Source organism: Neolamprologus brichardi, chromosome 5 (assembly GCF_056152115.1).
Source record: "Neolamprologus brichardi isolate AB-2024 chromosome 5, ASM5615211v1, whole genome shotgun sequence".
Taxonomy (NCBI): domain Eukaryota; kingdom Metazoa; phylum Chordata; class Actinopteri; order Cichliformes; family Cichlidae; genus Neolamprologus; species Neolamprologus brichardi.
Genome location: NC_142108.1, coordinates 34,206,022 through 34,224,115, shown reverse-complemented (window position 1 = coordinate 34,224,115; position 18,094 = coordinate 34,206,022). Strand labels below are relative to the sequence as shown.

Below are 18,094 nucleotides of genomic sequence, written 5' to 3'. Positions count from 1 at the left end.
AGAAGGAAGAGAAAACCAAAACATGAACCTCAGTGTTTTGGCTCATGCTACAGCCCTCTGAGGCTGGAACAAGTGGTTCCTATTAAACTGAAGAAATAGTTAGTGCATTGTACTGTAGTGACTTGTTGACAGTCTGCATAGTCACAGAAAATTGGCAGACATGTGCCTCATGTACTCCAGTCCCCCCCAAGTGGACCCTCGTATACTTGTGGTCCGCTATCTTCAGCCAACGTTACCTGACACAATGTGATGGCAGTGTGAGGAAATGAGGGACAAATTAGTTATAAAACATAACAAATGGAAACAGAAGAACTACAAAGTGACAAAAACAACAAAGAAGAGACGAGAGAAATCCTGAAGGCAACACTAAATAATCCACAGTGGGTTTTCACAGAGAAAACCATGTGGGGCCACAGAAATGTTGCACTTTTGGGCCCTCTGTGTGTTACACCACTGGGCTCCTATGGAGGTTTTCACCGGGCAGTCCACAGTGGCCATGCCCATAGAAAAGTCATGTAGGTGTCCCAAAGGGTAAAAGTGCTGCACACCCATTTGGGATAAATGTGGGTTTTCCCTTCCCCCATAAACCCACAGTTCACCCACACGCACCCACAGTGGGCCCAGATGTGCATGTTTGTAATAAGGAAGGTTACTGCTGAGAAGATGAAACCACAGAACATGTTTTAAACCTCAGTAACATGGAAGGGGGGTTGAGTGGGCCCCCAGTAGTTCGGCCCACATGGTCCCAACGTGTGGTCCAATGGTCCCAACTGTAGGACCCTTCCTGCATGAGTGGGCTGCCCCGCATGGACCCCATTGGACTTTAGGGGGCCCATAGCTTTATGTTCAGCAGCCACCTCAACCTCAAAAAACAGGTTTAAAGATAAATTTGGTCTAAAATGTGGATTTTTTCCTACACAGTCTGTGTTTGCAGCAAAAGGCCTGAACCAGAGCAGAACTGTTGACTGACAGGTTTCTGTTTGGAAATATATAACGCCAGTGAAACAACCTCAGAGAATATTCATAGCTATCCAACAGAAATGGTAGATTATGACAAATACATGCAAGATAACAACAGAGACACAAACAGGCCATAAAGATTTGTAGCAAAGCTAGAAACATCGTGGTTTGGGTTCGTGGTCCCGTTTTTCTGTCGCTCCCTTTAGGAAGCCTGCTGAAGGGCTGTTTGCTCGCCTGTGTTGAAGGACTCATTGTTTCCTAATCCATCCACCATATTCAGACTTCTAAAACACTAATATTAATCTTCATCATCATGGCAGTCCTTTAAAACCAGTCAGCCTCTCTAAAGAGCTTCTGTTCTGTAATGAAGTGAAGTGAAGGCAGCTTCATCTTTGCCCTTCTGTTTATCCATCATCCTGTGTTTGTGTGGTCTGCTCTGTCCTCTCTCCTGCAGGAGCCGTTGTTCACGCTGTCTCACGCAGTCGAGTCAGGCAGAGGAAAATGTCCCTTCAGTCCCAAAGAGCCTTTCGCTGCTAGACTGACCGGTAGGTCCCGTCCACCCACGCACACTCGAAGCCTGAAAGAGTGGCCATATCGAATCATCATCCGTCATTCTCTAAAAGCCGCGTTCACATTCTGGTGACAGCAGCGCTCTGCGGCGTACAATCCCACCACTGTGTGACTCCTCGCTGCAGAGCGTCCGCTCAGCCGCGGCGTGTGTGGTCCGCATGAGTTATTCCACGCGCTGACGTCAGCCGCTGGCCCCGTGACATAAAGGACATAAAACACATATTTGGATCACTTAGACAAAGAGAGAGCTCCATAGAAGAAGCCATAAGTTAAGTTTTTATAACTGATGGTTGGGTCTGTGCTGACAGCTGAGGAATGAGGCTTTACCAGCGATGGAAGCACGATGTCTTTCCAGCACAACTAATGTTTAGGGGCGGCTTTGACTCAGGAGTCAGGGTAGGTTGGCTACTAATATGACCCCTACTGGTTTTGTGCCCCCAGAAAAGTGTTTGCATGATAGCAAGAAAGCAGAAAAGGTTCAGTAAAGCGTTGCAAACCTGGTTTGTAACTATATTGTCACTATATTGCCAGTTGCACTGATTAACTCCGCCTACCAGGAACCTGCAAGACAGCGCACAGGGACAGAAAACCCATCAGGCCGAGGCGCCTCTGCGTGGGGAGTTGTTAGTGTTTGTTTGGAATTCAGTCATTTTTAAGGTTAAAATAACTGAGCAATAAACACAACGTGATGCTTATTAAACAGCTTAGTCGTGTTGTGAGGTGAAAGACCTTCATGTGAGCGCCCTCAGTCATTGGACAAGCCTAAGAAATCAAGATAAGGACATCAGACACGCTCTAAATATGTTTGTTTAGTTGATAGAGTTGAAAAATGTGTTGATTTGGTGACTGATGAAAATCACGAAAATCTAGTAAGACTAGTAGAGCTTTTGCAGAAATGTGTCCTTCCTACACGAGCTGGAGGATCTGTGCACGCCGTCACATGTTTTTCGGATGTTTACGGTCTGAGCTGTTTATTAGAAAAAGCTGCTTAATGAGTAAAAGCTGTGTACGCTGAGCGGACTGCATGTGCTGTACCTGGACGTGTCTGAGTGCCGCGGGAGGTTAAATTACATGTAAACATGTAGTTAAAACAAGGAGTCAACACTGAAGTTATGGAGGTGCAATTAAGAGGACCAGACTGTTTTTATTTTTCACATAAAGGTACCCAGGGAGAGACGGCCAGTGTTTCAGTTAATATTCAGCTCCTTAAAACCACAAAACAAACACTGAGGATGAATTAAGTGATGTTTTTAAAACCTTATTAAGACATTTTTTTCAGGAAATGATGTCAGAAATATTTTATTAGATGAATGTTTTCATGAATCAGCTTTCAGATATTTGCTGTTCTGCTCTGGCCTTCAGTCGAAGGCAGAGCTATAAAACAGACCTGTGTACTGTAGGAAAACATGTTTCACGCAAATTTGTTGTTCTTGTTCAGGCAGTCGTTCCTTTTCTTTCTCCCTAGACGGGGATCTGTACGCGGGTACCTCGGTCGATTTCATGGGAGCCAACGCTGCGATCTTCAGGACATCCATCCAGGGCAGCAGCCAGCATTACATCCGCACTGAAGCCTACGATCACAACTGGCTCAACGGTAAGAAGCTGCGTTTGTTTTGTTCTCCGTTCGACACACCAGATAAACTTCTGCAACACATGGAAACACTTACCGGTTAATGGTCCCCTGGACAAACGTTTGCTACTGTATATGAACCAAGCGCCCGATAAGTCCTGCAGAAATAAAAAGTTATGTGCAAAAATTAAACGTTGAATACAACTGTGTGGCAATAGATTTAAACCCTAGTATGAAACCAGAGGTAGACACACGGTTCCACCAAATCTTTTTGAAGAATAGATGCAGAGTGCACACCGCTCACATTTTCTTAGACGAACCGAACCACTGATATCAGTAAGGATGAAAGAAAACAGCTTTTAGGGCCTCTCAAGGGTGCAGACATCCACTTTGCCTGGTCGGAAACACAGCTTTGCATCGATCATCCTGGGGAGCTGCTCTCACTAAAGGTACTTTTAACTAATCAGGAGACCATTACTTAGTCTGTGGTTGTCATACATGAGCATTAATGTCGCTGCTCTGAGAGCCGAGACGATGAGTTATTCTAAAGGTTTTAGGAGCTTTGAACCTGTTTGGTTCTTTTTTTGTTTCATTCTTTTTCTCATGTTGTATACTTGCTTATTGTGTGTGTGTGTGTGTGTGTGTGTGTGTGTGTGTGTGTGTGTGTGAGTGAGGACGGGTATTAACATTTTCGTCGGGACAAAAATTAGCACGTTACTATACTTGTGAGGACAAAATCCCGTCCTCATGAGTTTGACGGCATTTTTGAGACTCAAAATGTGGTTTTATTGTCAGGGTTACAGTTAGGTTATTGTTAGGGTTATTTTTGATGGTTAGAGTTATTTTTGATGGTCGGGGTTATTTTTGATGGTTAGAGTTATTTTTGATGGTCGGGGTTATTTTTGATGGTTAGAGTTATTTTTGATGGTCGGGGTTATTTTTGATGGTCATGGTTATTTTTGATGGTCGGGGTTATTTTTGATGGTCGGGGTTATTTTTGATGGTTATTGTTATTTTTGATGGTCGGGGTTATTTTTGATGGTTATTGTTATTTTTGATGGTCGGGGTTATTTTTGATGGTTATTGTTATTTTTGATGGTCGGGGTTATTTTTGATGGTCGGGGTTATTTTTGATGGTCGGGGTTATTTTTGATGGTTATTGTTATTTTTGATGGTCGGGGTTATTTTTGATGGTTATTGTTATTTTTGATGGTCGGGGTTATTTTTGATGATCGGGGTTATTTTTGATGGTTATTGTTATTTTTGATGGTCGGGGTTATTTTTGATGGTTATTGTTATTTTTGATGGTCGGGGTTATTTTTGATGGTCGGGGTTATTTTTGATGGTTATTGTTATTTTTGATGGTCGGGGTTATTTTTGATGATCGGGGTTATTTTTGATGGTTATTGTTATTTTTGATGGTCGGGGTTATTTTTGATGGTTATTGTTATTTTTGATGGTCGGGGTTATTTTTGATGGTCGGGGTTATTTTTGATGATTTGGGTTATTTTTGATGGTCGGGGTTATTTTTGATGGTCGGGGTTATTTTTGATGGTCGGGGTTATTTTTGATGGTTAGAGTTATTTTTGATGGTCGGGGTTATTTTTGATGGTTAGAGTTATTTTTGATGGTCGGGGTTATTTTTGATGGTCATGGTTATTTTTGATGGTCGGGGTTATTTTTGATGGTCATGGTTATTTTTGATGGTCGGGGTTATTTTTGATGGTTAGAGTTATTTTTGATGGTCGGGGTTATTTTTGATGGTCATGGTTATTTTTGATGGTCGGGGTTATTTTTGATGGTCATGGTTATTTTTGATGGTCGGGGTTATTTTTGATGGTCATGGTTATTTTTGATGGTCGGGGTTATTTTTGATGGTCATGGTTATTTTTGATGGTCGGGGTTATTTTTGATGGTCATGGTTATTTTTGATGGTCGGGGTTATTTTTGATGGTCATGGTTATTTTTGATGGTCGGGGTTATTTTTGATGGTTTGGGTTATTTTTGATGGTTATTGTTATTTTTGATGGTCGGGGTTATTTTTGATGGTCATGGTTATTTTTGATGGTCGGGGTTATTTTTGATGGTTAGAGTTATTTTTGATGGTCGGGGTTATTTTTGATGGTCATGGTTATTTTTGATGGTCGGGGTTATTTTTGATGGTCATGGTTATTTTTGATGGTCGGGGTTATTTTTGATGGTTAGAGTTATTTTTGATGGTCGGGGTTATTTTTGATGGTCATGGTTATTTTTGATGGTCGGGGTTATTTTTGATGGTCATGGTTATTTTTGATGGTCGGGGTTATTTTTGATGGTCGGGGTTATTTTTGATGGTTATTGTTATTTTTGATGGTCGGGGTTATTTTTGATGGTTATTGTTATTTTTGATGGTCGGGGTTATTTTTGATGGTCGGGGTTATTTTTGATGGTTATTGTTATTTTTGATGGTCGGGGTTATTTTTGATGATCGGGGTTATTTTTGATGGTTATTGTTATTTTTGATGGTCGGGGTTATTTTTGATGGTCGGGGTTATTTTTGATGATCGGGGTTATTTTTGATGGTTATTGTTATTTTTGATGGTCGGGGTTATTTTTGATGGTTTGGGTTATTTTTGATGGTTATTGTTATTTTTGATGGTCGGGGTTATTTTTGATGGTCGGGGTTATTTTTGATGGTCGGGGTTATTTTTGATGGTTAGAGTTATTTTTGATGGTCGGGGTTATTTTTGATGGTTAGAGTTATTTTTGATGGTCGGGGTTATTTTTGATGGTCATGGTTATTTTTGATGGTCGGGGTTATTTTTGATGGTTAGAGTTATTTTTGATGGTCGGGGTTATTTTTGATGGTCGGGGTTATTTTTGATGGTCATGGTTATTTTTGATGGTCGGGGTTATTTTTGATGGTCATGGTTATTTTTGATGGTCGGGGTTATTTTTGATGGTCATGGTTATTTTTGATGGTCGGGGTTATTTTTGATGGTTAGAGTTATTTTTGATGGTCGGGGTTATTTTTGATGGTCATGGTTATTTTTGATGGTCGGGGTTATTTTTGATGGTCATGGTTATTTTTGATGGTCGGGGTTATTTTTGATGGTCATGGTTATATTTGATGGTCGGGGTTATTTTTGATGGTTAGAGTTATTTTTGATGGTCGGGGTTATTTTTGATGGTCGGGGTTATTTTTGATGGTTAGAGTTATTTTTGATGGTCGGGGTTATTTTTGATGGTCGGGGTTATTTTTGATGGTTAGAGTTATTTTTGATGGTCATGGTTATTTTTGATGGTCGGGGTTATTTTTGATGGTTATTGTTATTTTTGATGGTCATTGTTATTTTTGATGGTCGGGGTTATTTTTGATGGTCGGGGTTATTTTTGATGGTCATGGTTATTTTTGATGGTCGGGGTTATTTTTGATGGTTATTGTTATTTTTGATGGTTAGGGTTATTTTTGATGGTCGGGGTTATTTTTGATGGTTATTGTTATTTTTGATGGTCGGGGTTATATTTGATGGTCGGGGTTATATTTGATGGTCGGGGTTATTTTTGATGGTCGGGGTTATTTTTGATGGTCATTGTTATTTTTGATGGTCATTGTTATTTTTGATGGTTTGGGTTATTTTTGATGATCGGGGTTATTTTTGATGGTTATTGTTATTTTTGATGGTCGGGGTTATTTTTGATGGTCATTGTTATTTTTGATGGTCGGGGTTATTTTTGATGGTCGGGGTTATTTTTGATGGTCGGGGTTATTTTTGATGGTCATTGTTATTTTTGATGGTCGGGGTTATTTTTGATGGTCGGGGTTATTTTTGATGGTCGGGGTTATTTTTGATGGTCATTGTTATTTTTGATGGTTATTGTTATTTTTGATGGTCGGGGTTATTTTTGATGGTCGGGGTTATTTTTGATGGTCATTGTTATTTTTGATGGTTATTGTTATTTTTGATGGTCGGCGTTATTTTTGATGGTCGGCGTTATTTTTGATGGTTATTGTTATTTTTGATGGTCGGCGTTATTTTTGATGGTCGGGGTTATTTTTGATGGTCGGGGTTATTTTTGATGGTCGAGGTTATTTTTGATGGTTTGGGTTATTTTTGATGGTTTGGGTTATTTTTGATGGTTTGGGTTATTTTTGATGGTTATTGTTATTTTTGATGGTCGGGTTATTTTTGATGGTCATGGTTATTTTTGATGGTTGGGGGTATGGGCTACGGAATGCATCATGTCAATGGGATGTCCTCACTAAGATATCAAAACGAGAATGTGTGTGTGTATGTGAGACACACACAGCCTGGACTTAGCTGTGTAGTTTAATACTAAAACCAAGCTGCTCTCCGATGCATCCATCAGAGTGAGTGGTAGATAGAAAGCACGTATGCATAGAAGGCTAAAAAACAAGAAAACTGTATAAATTATTAATAATTAATTTTTGAAATTGATAATAATATGCTTGGATAAAGTACATAAGACATAAAATAAAATGCAGTAGCAGAAAGAAAAACAAATTAAAAGAAACGAAAGGCAGATGTTTTCTGACAGTTTAAGCTGATGATAGCTCCGCCTCCATGAGAGTCTTCTATAACTCCTTCACTTGTTATACCTGTAATTTACAAATAATCTATAGAAACAGAGAGAAGCTCACAGACAGTCAAATGTGTACCGTCTCCCTCTCAGAGCCAGATTTTGTGGGCTCCTTCTCCATCCCTGACACGCGCAGCCCGGACGATGATAAAGTCTACTTCTTCTTCAAGGAGAGGGCGGTGGAGGCGGGGCAGTGGGACAAGAGGGTGTACAGCCGCGTGGCCCGAGTCTGCAAGGTAACAACGAACCGCTTCGACGTGATTAAGGAATCCGTGACGGGGATCAGGGTTCTCTGTTCTGCTGTCCCGCATCACTGTTATAACTGTTAACAGGCTTTCTGACACCTGTTTTGCTTCATATGTGATTTATCACACATCTGGGTAATAAATTTATTAAGTAAAAAGTACCAAAACAAGTAAATACATCTAAAGTTTTTTTAGTTTCAGAGCTTTAAATGAAGGAATTAAGGTTTGTGTTCTTGAACTGAACAGAAATGCAGATCTGTGGAGACGGACGAAGGTTGTAGACGATGTCTCCTTTTTATGTTTCCTTCCCTTCTCCCCTCGCTGTACTGCTCCTTATCTCTAACCGTCATCCTTCCCTCTCTCATCTCCTCCTCAATCCAGAACGATCTCGGCGGGAGGAGGAGTCTCATCAACCGCTGGACCACCTTCCTCAAAGCCCGGCTGGTCTGTTCTGTCCCCGGCCCGTCTGGAGTCGACACGCAGTTTGATGAACTTGGTAAAAAACTCCTCCTCTTCCTCCTTTTCCTTCCTCTCTGGATGTTTTCTTACGTGACCTCTCCTGAATAATCTTAGTACAGTACGCCTCGCCTGTGCTCTCGCCTTATCGTCCCAACTTTGAAAAGCTGACACTGTGATATTTGTCTCCTCCTTTCCTTCCACACACGGTCCTGTCTTGTCTTTAGGAGGTCTGAGGTTACAAAGGTTGAAGTTTCGCCACATCAGCCACTGATTAAAACTTTATTGGTACAAATTTGTGCAACTGTGAATGATTTACAGGTGACGAGGAGACAGAACAGGCAAATCTAAACTTCCAGTCTTCCTCCCTCAGTATGAATAACACGATTTTACTGCTGCACGTTGTTCATGATTCTGAGTTTAAAAGCAGCCTCTGTGTTTCCTTAGAGGACATCTTTGTCCTGGAGACCAAGGACCCTCAGAACCCGACCATCTATGGAGTCTTCAGCACGTCCAGGTGAGGGCGCGTTCAGCCGTGCAGTCACTTACATGTATCATGAGCTGCTTAAACTTTTACATTTCTCAAGAAATCCTTTTAAAATGCACGATTTTAAAGATCTTTAAAAGTCCCGTGATTATTCTCTGGTGCCGGCCCGTGTCATTCTGTCCTCAGTGGTGCTCACGAGCCCGCCGCTGCACATGTTCATGACCAAACTTCTGATTCAATGAGAACTTTATTGACATTTAGGCTTTAAAAACTGAAGGAAACAGTTTTCAAGGGAAGAGGGAGGGCGTCCTCTTCCTGTATGTGCACGCCCACTGCCAGGCTGGCACGTGCACACTCAGGGGTGCAAAGGAGCAGAGGTCAGATGTGGGAGGTGTCCAGGGTCAAAGGTGAAGAGGCCCAGCTGGTTGTGTTTTTGTAACCAATGTATGAAAGCACTCCACCTTTTTTCCCCTCGTGTCCTTCCTTTCCTGCTTCCTTCTTTCTCCTTCCTTTTATTCTTCCTTCCTTCCTGGCCTGTTTTGGCGTTCTTCTTTCCTCCGCTTCTCCGGTCTTTCCAAACTCCGTCTTTCTATCACAGCCGTCACCAACACCTCCTTTTTCTTCCACAGCTCCATATTTCGTGGTTCAGCAGTGTGTGTGTTCTCCATGGCGTCCATTCGAACTGCTTTCAACGGGCCATTTGCCCATAAAGAAGGTCCCGACTACCGCTGGGTCGAGTACAAGGGTCACATCCCCTACCCAAGACCTGGCACCGTGAGTACGCCTGCACCAAAGACCCCAAAACAAACCACTGTAGCATGAAACATTTTAATATACTACAAAACGATCCTTTGTTATATAGGCAGAAAAATTAAAGAAAAAATCCCCGAACCTCCCTGCACCGTCGTCTGGTTTTGTGTCGGCCACATAACAGCTTCCTGAAATAAAGCTGAAGTATTCTAACAGATGGGATTAAAGATACGAAACAGAGGACAGTTTCACTGCTGGGAGGTTTGCACAGTACCTGTAAATCACATCTTTGCATACATGTACAAAGTTCATGTGTTTGCATTATTATCCATCATAAACTCCCGTCATGGAGGAATGTGATCCCCCCTTAAAGTCATCCCCAAATGCACAGACAGTCTTAAATCTTCAGCCAGAAGAAGAAGAAGGGCTGCAACATCACAGCTCCTCAGCAGGCTGCAACAGCATTGGACAGCCTCTGTCCACAGTGCGGAGCAGCACACAGCTAAGAGTCACGTCTTTGCACAGTTTTTATTACAAAAATGTAGAAATTCTAGTAGAGAGTGTATGAATGTGCAGTAAATATACAGGTATTTACAGGTACAGGTTCTTTAGAGCAAACATCTGATCTGTTTGCAGTCTGGATGGTTTTTATGTCACATTTTTATTCTTTTAGGCACTGATTTGAGGCCAGTTTAAAGTAAAATTAATGGCTTGAGATGGTGAAATGAATAAATGACTGTCTTCACAGTACTGTGTCTGAAAACTCTGCAGTATAACCTTCAGCATCTCTCGAGTATTTGCGGTGAAACGGCCCTTTAAACACGGGGTAAGGTTTTGGTCAGGCTGTCACTTTAATGTTCAAAAGCTGCTCCTTTTAAAGCCTCGTCGCCCATAAATCTCTGCTAATATAGTGGCGACAGGACGGTATTTATGTTTGTGTGAATAACTAAGACTCTCCTGTGAGATCAGACTGCAAACACACACAACACCGCTAATGAAAACAAGCTGATGGCGCTGCGAGAGGAAAACCTCTGGTGATTTAACACCTGAGCTGTGAAGTCCTCTGGGGAACTTCAACCTGTCAGGAGGTGCTGAGGTTTTAGTGTGTGTGTGTGTGTGTCAGGTGTTATTTCATTCTCCCTGCTGGGGGACTCAGAGCTCTGCAGAGTGGTGCTGAATCATGTGGCTGATTGCAGAAGAGGTGAGTCGCATCAGAGCTGCAGGGGGAGAAGTTTGAAGTAGCAGGATGATTAATAGCAATATGAAAACGTCAGCGCGATGCTGTGATTCTAATCCCCCGATCACTGACTCGCTGTCTTGTTGACTTCAGCTTTTTCACTGTGCTCGACTCGTGTTTTCTCCTTTTTACAATCCTGTCTTCAGCATTTCGATCCCTTCTGTAATTTTTCTTTAAACCACCAGAGTTGGCTATAGACTGCATCATAAAATCACCCACTAGTTTGTGAAATGTTTTAAAGCCTAGTCTGTACCATTTTTGTAGGACATTTATTAGCTGGAACCAGCATCTGTAAACTGTGTAGGCTCAAATATCTGTTAGGCACCGATCAAAACTGGAGCACAAACAAAGTTATATTATTTGTCTTATTAAAAATGCTTCAAAAATACACCAGCAGCACAAATACAAACCGATATATAACCGATATAAATGATCATCATTATGGATGGATGCTCCCTCTGACTAGGTAAAGTTATACTTTAGGGCTGCCACGATTACGTCGACTATCAAAATCGTCGACGACTGATTTAATAGTCGACGCGTCGTTTGAAGCTTTGTAAGATCACAAAAGACGCAGGAATAAGTAGTAGGATTTAAGAGTGTAATAACGGACTGAAACAGAAGATGGCAGCACTGCATGTACAAGGATGCCAGCTGCCGTTAAACCCCGAAGAAGAAGAAGAAGCTGTGTCCCAGAATTCATAGCGCAGCCCAGCTCAGTTTCCTACAATGGCGGCAGCTAGTTAGTTTTAATATTACTCTTATTATTCTTTCTGGGTCACAAAATAAACGTTTAACATATTTTCAGGCAAGAATGTAGCTGTGTAAACCTCAAATATCTGCTCAGTTTATCAAGACACCACATATTTTCAAAAGCGCTCCGACGTTTTCAGAGACGTCTGTTACCCACTAGCTCGATAGCTAGCCGGGGGCTAGGCTAACTAGAGCCGTGAGAACACCGGACTCCGGCTAATCGTTTTCAAACCCACCACCGTCTTTCGCTACTCAGGTTAAACATGATATATAAGTCACTTAGATAACTTAAAAATGTTATTGTTTGGCTTTTTTTAGTATTTTATTTGTTCCTGAGTAAATCGGTTTGGCTGAGATTAAAGTTATAGTTTTTACACAGCTGAATAAACGTCAAGCAGACAGCTGATTATCAGAAGTGTGAGATGATCAAGAATTTACTCCGGTGTCCTGTTATATTTTAGATAGCAAGGAGTTTATTAAACTTCACCGAAACAATCTGCAAATTTCATTAAAATTTAATAAACTATCATCTTGTCTTTATTTTTAGTTAGCACATACCTTAAACACTTAAAGCTGTAAGCTAATGATAGTTATATAAGAGCAGATGCTGCTGGTGCAATAAGCTGTACGTTTTATGTCCCGCTGATGGTTTGTTCCTGTATTCCTCCCTCTGGTCCTCCAGTGTCCCAGCGAGACCTACGATGCTCTCCACAAATCCACCAAGGACTTCCCAGATGAGGTGGTGAGCTTCATGCGGCAGCATCAGCTGATGTGGGAGCCCGTCCTGCCTCTGGGCGGTCGGCCCATCTTAACCCGCGTCAACTCGGCCTACATGTTAAAGAAGGTTGTCGTGGACAGGGTGGACGCCGAGGACGGACCGTACGACGTCTTACACCTGGGCACAGGTGAGGAGGACGAGGGGAAGGAGAAGAGGGGAGGAAAACAGACTCAGAGTGTGCAGCTGGGACTGAAATTTCATCAGTTTGTTACCAGTGAGAGATCAGTTGAGCTGATTCAGAGTGCGATGGGAAGTGTGTAAATGAAACAAAGACAGTTTAGAGGTGAGTTTACAAGGAGGCAAACTGGTGACGTTTTCTCTGGAACGCAAAAAGGTGTTTTGTGGGTTTTACACTGAGAACAGAGCAAAACTTAATGTTGAGATAAAAGGTGAAAATGACTGTAAAATGATAAAAGAAGAGGCAGGATTGACAAATATTGAGCTATGAGTTGTCTTTTTTTGGCTGGATCTTCACCAAAAGAGGTTGTGGTGTTCTTATATTAGCACTAAATCCCAGTTAAATAGTGACATGTGATTTCTAACACGTCCCCTGTTTCTAATGTGTTCTTTTAACCTTCTTTAACACAATTTCCTGATTTAAAATTATTCATATTTTGCATCTTTTAAACCCATGAATCATGAATAATTCTTCCTCCGTGTTTGAGCCAGAACATCTGCAGACTCTGGAAACATCAGCTTAGTTGGGACACGACTGACACAACAGCAGAACGTTCAGATTCGGTGAAACTTTGGACGCTCGGCTGTGAGATTTAAACCTGTCGGTAAAATAAGATCAGCTGAGGCGGGGCCGAGCGAGCGGGCGTTTGAACTCCAGCGTGTGATTGGACCGTCTTTTAGAGCGGCGTACTGTGGCTCGCCTGTTGTGTGTAAACATGTTTTCATTCATTATCTGCAAGGCGGTGAAAAATGGCGAGCTTTTATTGTGACGGGGTGAATGATTTCCTGAGTGTGTTGGGCCTTTGTTCATTAATGTGCACACAGGTGCGTTTGCTTCTTTGTGTGTGTGTGTGTGTGTGTGTGTGTGTGTGTGTGTGTGCATGATTAATGGCAGCGGTTATTTAAGTGCTGGCGACAGATCGGGGGGCCAGAGGTGCTCCGACTGCTCCATACATCTCTGCTGAGTGGATTCCTCTCCTCCACCATCCCCCTGTTAGCTCCACATTCACCTGCCTGATAAATGCTCCTTCTAATCTTTCACCTAATACCACCAGGAGGAATATTTCTACATGCTTTCTGAGTGACAGATGACTTTTTTTATTGGTTTGTTATATCCCATTTTAAAAATACCCTACTCTTTAATCACACACCTGGATCACACCGTTTAGTTTAGGATTGAAATACAGCTTTGAGAAGTCTACAGGTTACTGCGGTCGAGTACTCGTTTGAATTGTGGCTTCTAGTTTATCTGTTCAGATGTAATGGGCAGTAAATAGTTAGAGGTGGGAATCACCATACATCCCACGATACGATATTATCACAATACTTAACGCACGATACGATATTATTGCAATTTTTTAAAATATTTTGCGATATTCAGATTCTGTACATAAAGGTAAACTTTATCAATATTCATTTTCTCTAATATCAAAGTCTCACACTCAGTCTTTCTCTCATTTCAGTTTTATTGTTGACAAACTGAACGGTTTGTATCACAGTCTAGTCCAACTTAACTGAATCAACCATCTGGTACAATTATAGCTATTCTGAACTATGCAGTTTATGAAAACTATGCAGCCCCTTCAGCAACTGAAGGATTTGAAAGTAAATTAAAACAAAATATAATTTTACATTAAATAAAAAAGTTTTAAACTTAATTAAAATAAAACATGTCTTAAATTAAAATAAGTAAACTGTCATGTTTATTGCTGCCAAAAACAAGTTAAACACATTTGGACAGTGAAGGAATGTCAGGATTCTTGCTCAGAAAAAGGATCAACATGCTCTGAAGTCAGAGCACAAAAACCTTTTTTGTAACAAAATATCGATTTCTGCTGTCCCTGTATCCATACATTATTAGCAAACAAAATATCACCATGCTACACAGTATCCATTTTTTCCCCCACCCCTATAAATAGTGCAGATGTGTTTCATTTCTGCTGTCAATAAGACATACAGCTGCTCTGTCCTGTAGCTTTTCACAGACCCTGCTGTGATTGGATGAATAGTGCAAGGGTTTAGAAAAGGTTTAAACTGTACTGTAACGAGACAGTGTGCAGATATTCCACAATCAGCTGGAAGTGGTGTTATTGGAGAATGGAAGCATTTAAGAAACATCGTAACTCGTCCACGATGGCAGAGCGAGGTCACCAAGGTCACATAGTGCTTAAAAGTCACCACTCCAGACACCCTCTGAATTAACATCAGCACAAAAGCTGTGCACCAGGAGCTTCATGGCTTGATTATGTTCATACCATCTATCACTAGGACGGACTATCAGCGCTCTTATCCTTCTGCTCCTGTATTCTGATAAACACTGAGGCTGACACGATGACACCGCGGATACCTGCACAGTCTCCTTATCGTCTTATCTTTGTTTCAAACGGTGAATGATAACAAATGAAAGGTGGAGATGTCTGTGCCTGGGTTTGGTATGCAGGGGATCAGATTCATGTATGTGGGTCTCCCGGAGCGATGAACCCTGACCTCACCTGACTTAATGGAGGTCTTAAATATAAACCCCAAAGGTCAAAAGTGACCTGCTGGTTTCAGTTCAAAGCGAACACCTTTGTGCTGCTCTGTGAGGCTTCAAAGCAACTGTGGAAGTTTAAACTGCGTTAATTTATTTTGGAGATGTTATTTGGTGCTATTTCATCACTGATCAACAGAAACGTGCCTCTGAGAACGAGTCCATCTGTTTTAGTCAAGGTTAAGAAATCAATGATTCTCTCTGAAACTCTCAGTTATGTTCGTGACAATAAATGAGTAAATAAACAAAAGCTAGCTGCTGTCCTCGCTCTGCCAGCCTGTCGTGCTTCATTTATGTTTGACTCTGGTTCAGTTTTAACCAAATAAAGGACCCAGTGGGAAACATATACATTATTTTATAGAAGCTTGTTGGATTTGTTTCATCTCCAGGTTGTGCTGATTTGTGGTTTCTGTGTTTAGAGTCTAAGAAAACAGAAATGCAGCGATCAGTATAATCACAAAGCTACCAGATTACATTTTTACTGTGAAATTAAACGTTACAAAAGTCTCTGGTGACCACAGGCATTGAAGCGCATCATTACTCAGTGATGAGGGCACGCTTGTTTGACAGACACATCTGCAGACGCACACACAGCATACAGTAGTCTCACAAACGGCTGCAAACACACACGGTTTCCCACAGCGGAGCTTTACGAGCATCCTGGCGTGATGCGAGCGAGCGCGTTCGAATGCCTGAACATGCAAACATACACATGCGCGCCCGTCTGCGTCTTCAGCAGTCGATTTGTGTGTTTGTGTTCCATATGGTTTTGCTGTGTTACATCCTGAGTGCAGTGTGTGGTTTCACCGTCACAGCTGGCGTGTGTAACAACAAACTGCCGTAAATTGTGCGCGAGGCGCCTGTTTAGCGTTGTTACCAGGGTTACCGCTGTGTCCCGTGCTAACGTGTGAACACATCATCTCCCGAAGGGTCTTCCTGGGAGCCTGTTGTGAAACAGAACTCCTGGCTCTGCTTCGGAGAAGATAAAACGGATCAAACTTTCGTTGTTCCTGCTGGAGTTTCTCTAAAGACGGGCTCATGCATTCTTACCGTTTCATCACTCCGGCATGAATCTAAGACCGTCTTTGCAGATGTTTTATTGGGGCGGAGTTTGGTTTCAAAGCTGAAATGAAAACGTGTGTTTTGCTGCAGGATTCTCACACGTCGGTCAAAAATCCTCTTTTATGTTGCAGATGATGGGAAGGTGGTGAAGGCGGTGTCTGTCATTAAAGACAACTGGGTCACAGAGGAGGTCATACTGGAGGAGCTGACGGTCTTCCAGGTGAGATGTTATTACAGGTTTGTGAGCGATGGAGAGCACTAAGGTGGTGTTAATGCTTTCCAACCTGTTATATTCACAGAGCTGTGTGTGATTAACACTTTCCTGATGACAAAGCAGGTTTACTTTGTGACTAACAGCCCTCAGTTTCTCCATCAGATCCAAAAACAGTCAAAATAAAACGATGGATGTAGTTGCTGGGTCTGAACAGCTGATGTGCCTCCTGTGGTTGCAGAACTTCCTTCCCCGTAGACGTCTGTTGCCGGGGCCTCTGTAAACACTTCCCTGATGAGTTTGTGGGCTCGGTTGTTTATTTCAGGTCAAACTGAATAAATCATGAAGTTCACTTTGTAAATTTTGGTCATTCAGAGTTTCAGACGGGGCCGATTTTTCACTTAACAAAATCAGTTTCACAGTCAGATCTGTGTCTCGCTCAAACACCAGATGCTAATCTGAAGATTTCAGAACTGGATTTCACAAACCAACAGGTGACATCATGGTGTTTATGCCCATGTTTTATACTGCCTGGCCAAACCCAGTTCTCCTTTGGTCCAGTTGCTGAAGCGTGCCGAGCACCCGGAAACTGAGCCGTCTGTCCTGCTGCAGCTTTCTTTGAAGCTCTCTCTGCACGCCTCACTGCTGGCACCACCTGATTTCAAACGAGTCTCCCACAGAGCCTTTAAGCCTCGAGCTCAGAGGCGAACTACACGAGACTTTTATGGCTAAAATCACAGGGCTTGTTTCCGCGACTCCTACCGTCCATCTGCCAGGCCCGGACCGTGTGATCGAACATTGTTTTCTGGAAAAACTCCACTAAAGCAGGGCACATATTTCCCAAGGTCATCTGGGTAAATAAGCTAATGGGGACGGCAAAGAGAGAGAAGTGAGGGACGTGAGGAGGGATGGATGCATCAGGGTGAAAGGAAAAAATACAGCTGGACTAAATGCAGAAAAAAACACAGGACAGAAATAGAGTGAAGGATGCAGAGGAGGGGGATAAAAGGATGGGAGAGAGGGAAGGAAGCAGGAAGTTAAACGGAGAAATGAAACCCAGCTGGTGCTTGAGCTGAGGACAGGTGAAGGAAGAGAAGCCACAAACAAACAGGATGCCACACACACTCGGCCTGTTTACTTCCAGCTGAAATTAACACAGGAACAAACCCATTTCCAGCAGACTCACAAAACAGCCGGACAGCTGTGGGCAGCGTATGAAACGAGAGCTTTTATTTCTATGGGCTGAAGTCTGCAGGGGGCTGCGGGGGGGTCGGGCTGCACCCTGACCGAGTTTCACATGAGCTTGTTCAGTTTGTGGCTGTGACAGAACGCAGGATAGTCATATCACTGTAAAACACTTTGTCTCTCCTTCACTTCGACTCCTCGGCTCAGCGAGGTCAGGGGTCGTCGACTCCCTTTGTGAAACGCTTTACCGAGTCAGTGAGCCAGAAAAATGGAGCCGGGGGGTAATTTTACCCCCCGAAGAAGAAAGAGACTTATTAGATTTCTAATCTCAGTAGTTGCCCTGACCTCAGCCGTGAGTCGCTGCGAGGCATTCCTCCACCTCAAACGGCTGAATTATTGCTGCTTTTAAGGAGCAGCGTCTGTGGTTTGGAGTCAGCCGTGCGAGTCGACCTTTCCTCCTCCGTTCCTGCAGGTTTGTCTGCAAATAAGAACGTGTGTTTGTTCTTTTTTATATAAACTGGGTCGTTTTTGACAGAGAGTAA

At 42.4% G+C, this 18,094-nt stretch overlaps 1 protein-coding gene across 1 annotated transcript in view; it reads left to right on the top strand.

Annotated features, from left to right (window-relative positions):
- Nucleotides 1–18,094, top strand: part of si:dkey-49n23.1 (semaphorin-3D) — a 136,888-nt gene that overhangs the window by 109,630 nt on the left and 9,164 nt on the right. Inside the window, exons 6-13 of the mRNA XM_087841128.1 lie at nucleotides 1,415–1,505; nucleotides 2,996–3,124; nucleotides 7,775–7,917; nucleotides 8,308–8,422; nucleotides 8,830–8,899; nucleotides 9,499–9,643; nucleotides 12,292–12,514; nucleotides 16,288–16,376. Coding sequence (XP_087697254.1) covers nucleotides 1,415–1,505; nucleotides 2,996–3,124; nucleotides 7,775–7,917; nucleotides 8,308–8,422; nucleotides 8,830–8,899; nucleotides 9,499–9,643; nucleotides 12,292–12,514; nucleotides 16,288–16,376 — 1,005 coding nt within the window. The remainder of the gene's footprint in view (nucleotides 1–1,414; nucleotides 1,506–2,995; nucleotides 3,125–7,774; nucleotides 7,918–8,307; nucleotides 8,423–8,829; nucleotides 8,900–9,498; nucleotides 9,644–12,291; nucleotides 12,515–16,287; nucleotides 16,377–18,094) is intronic.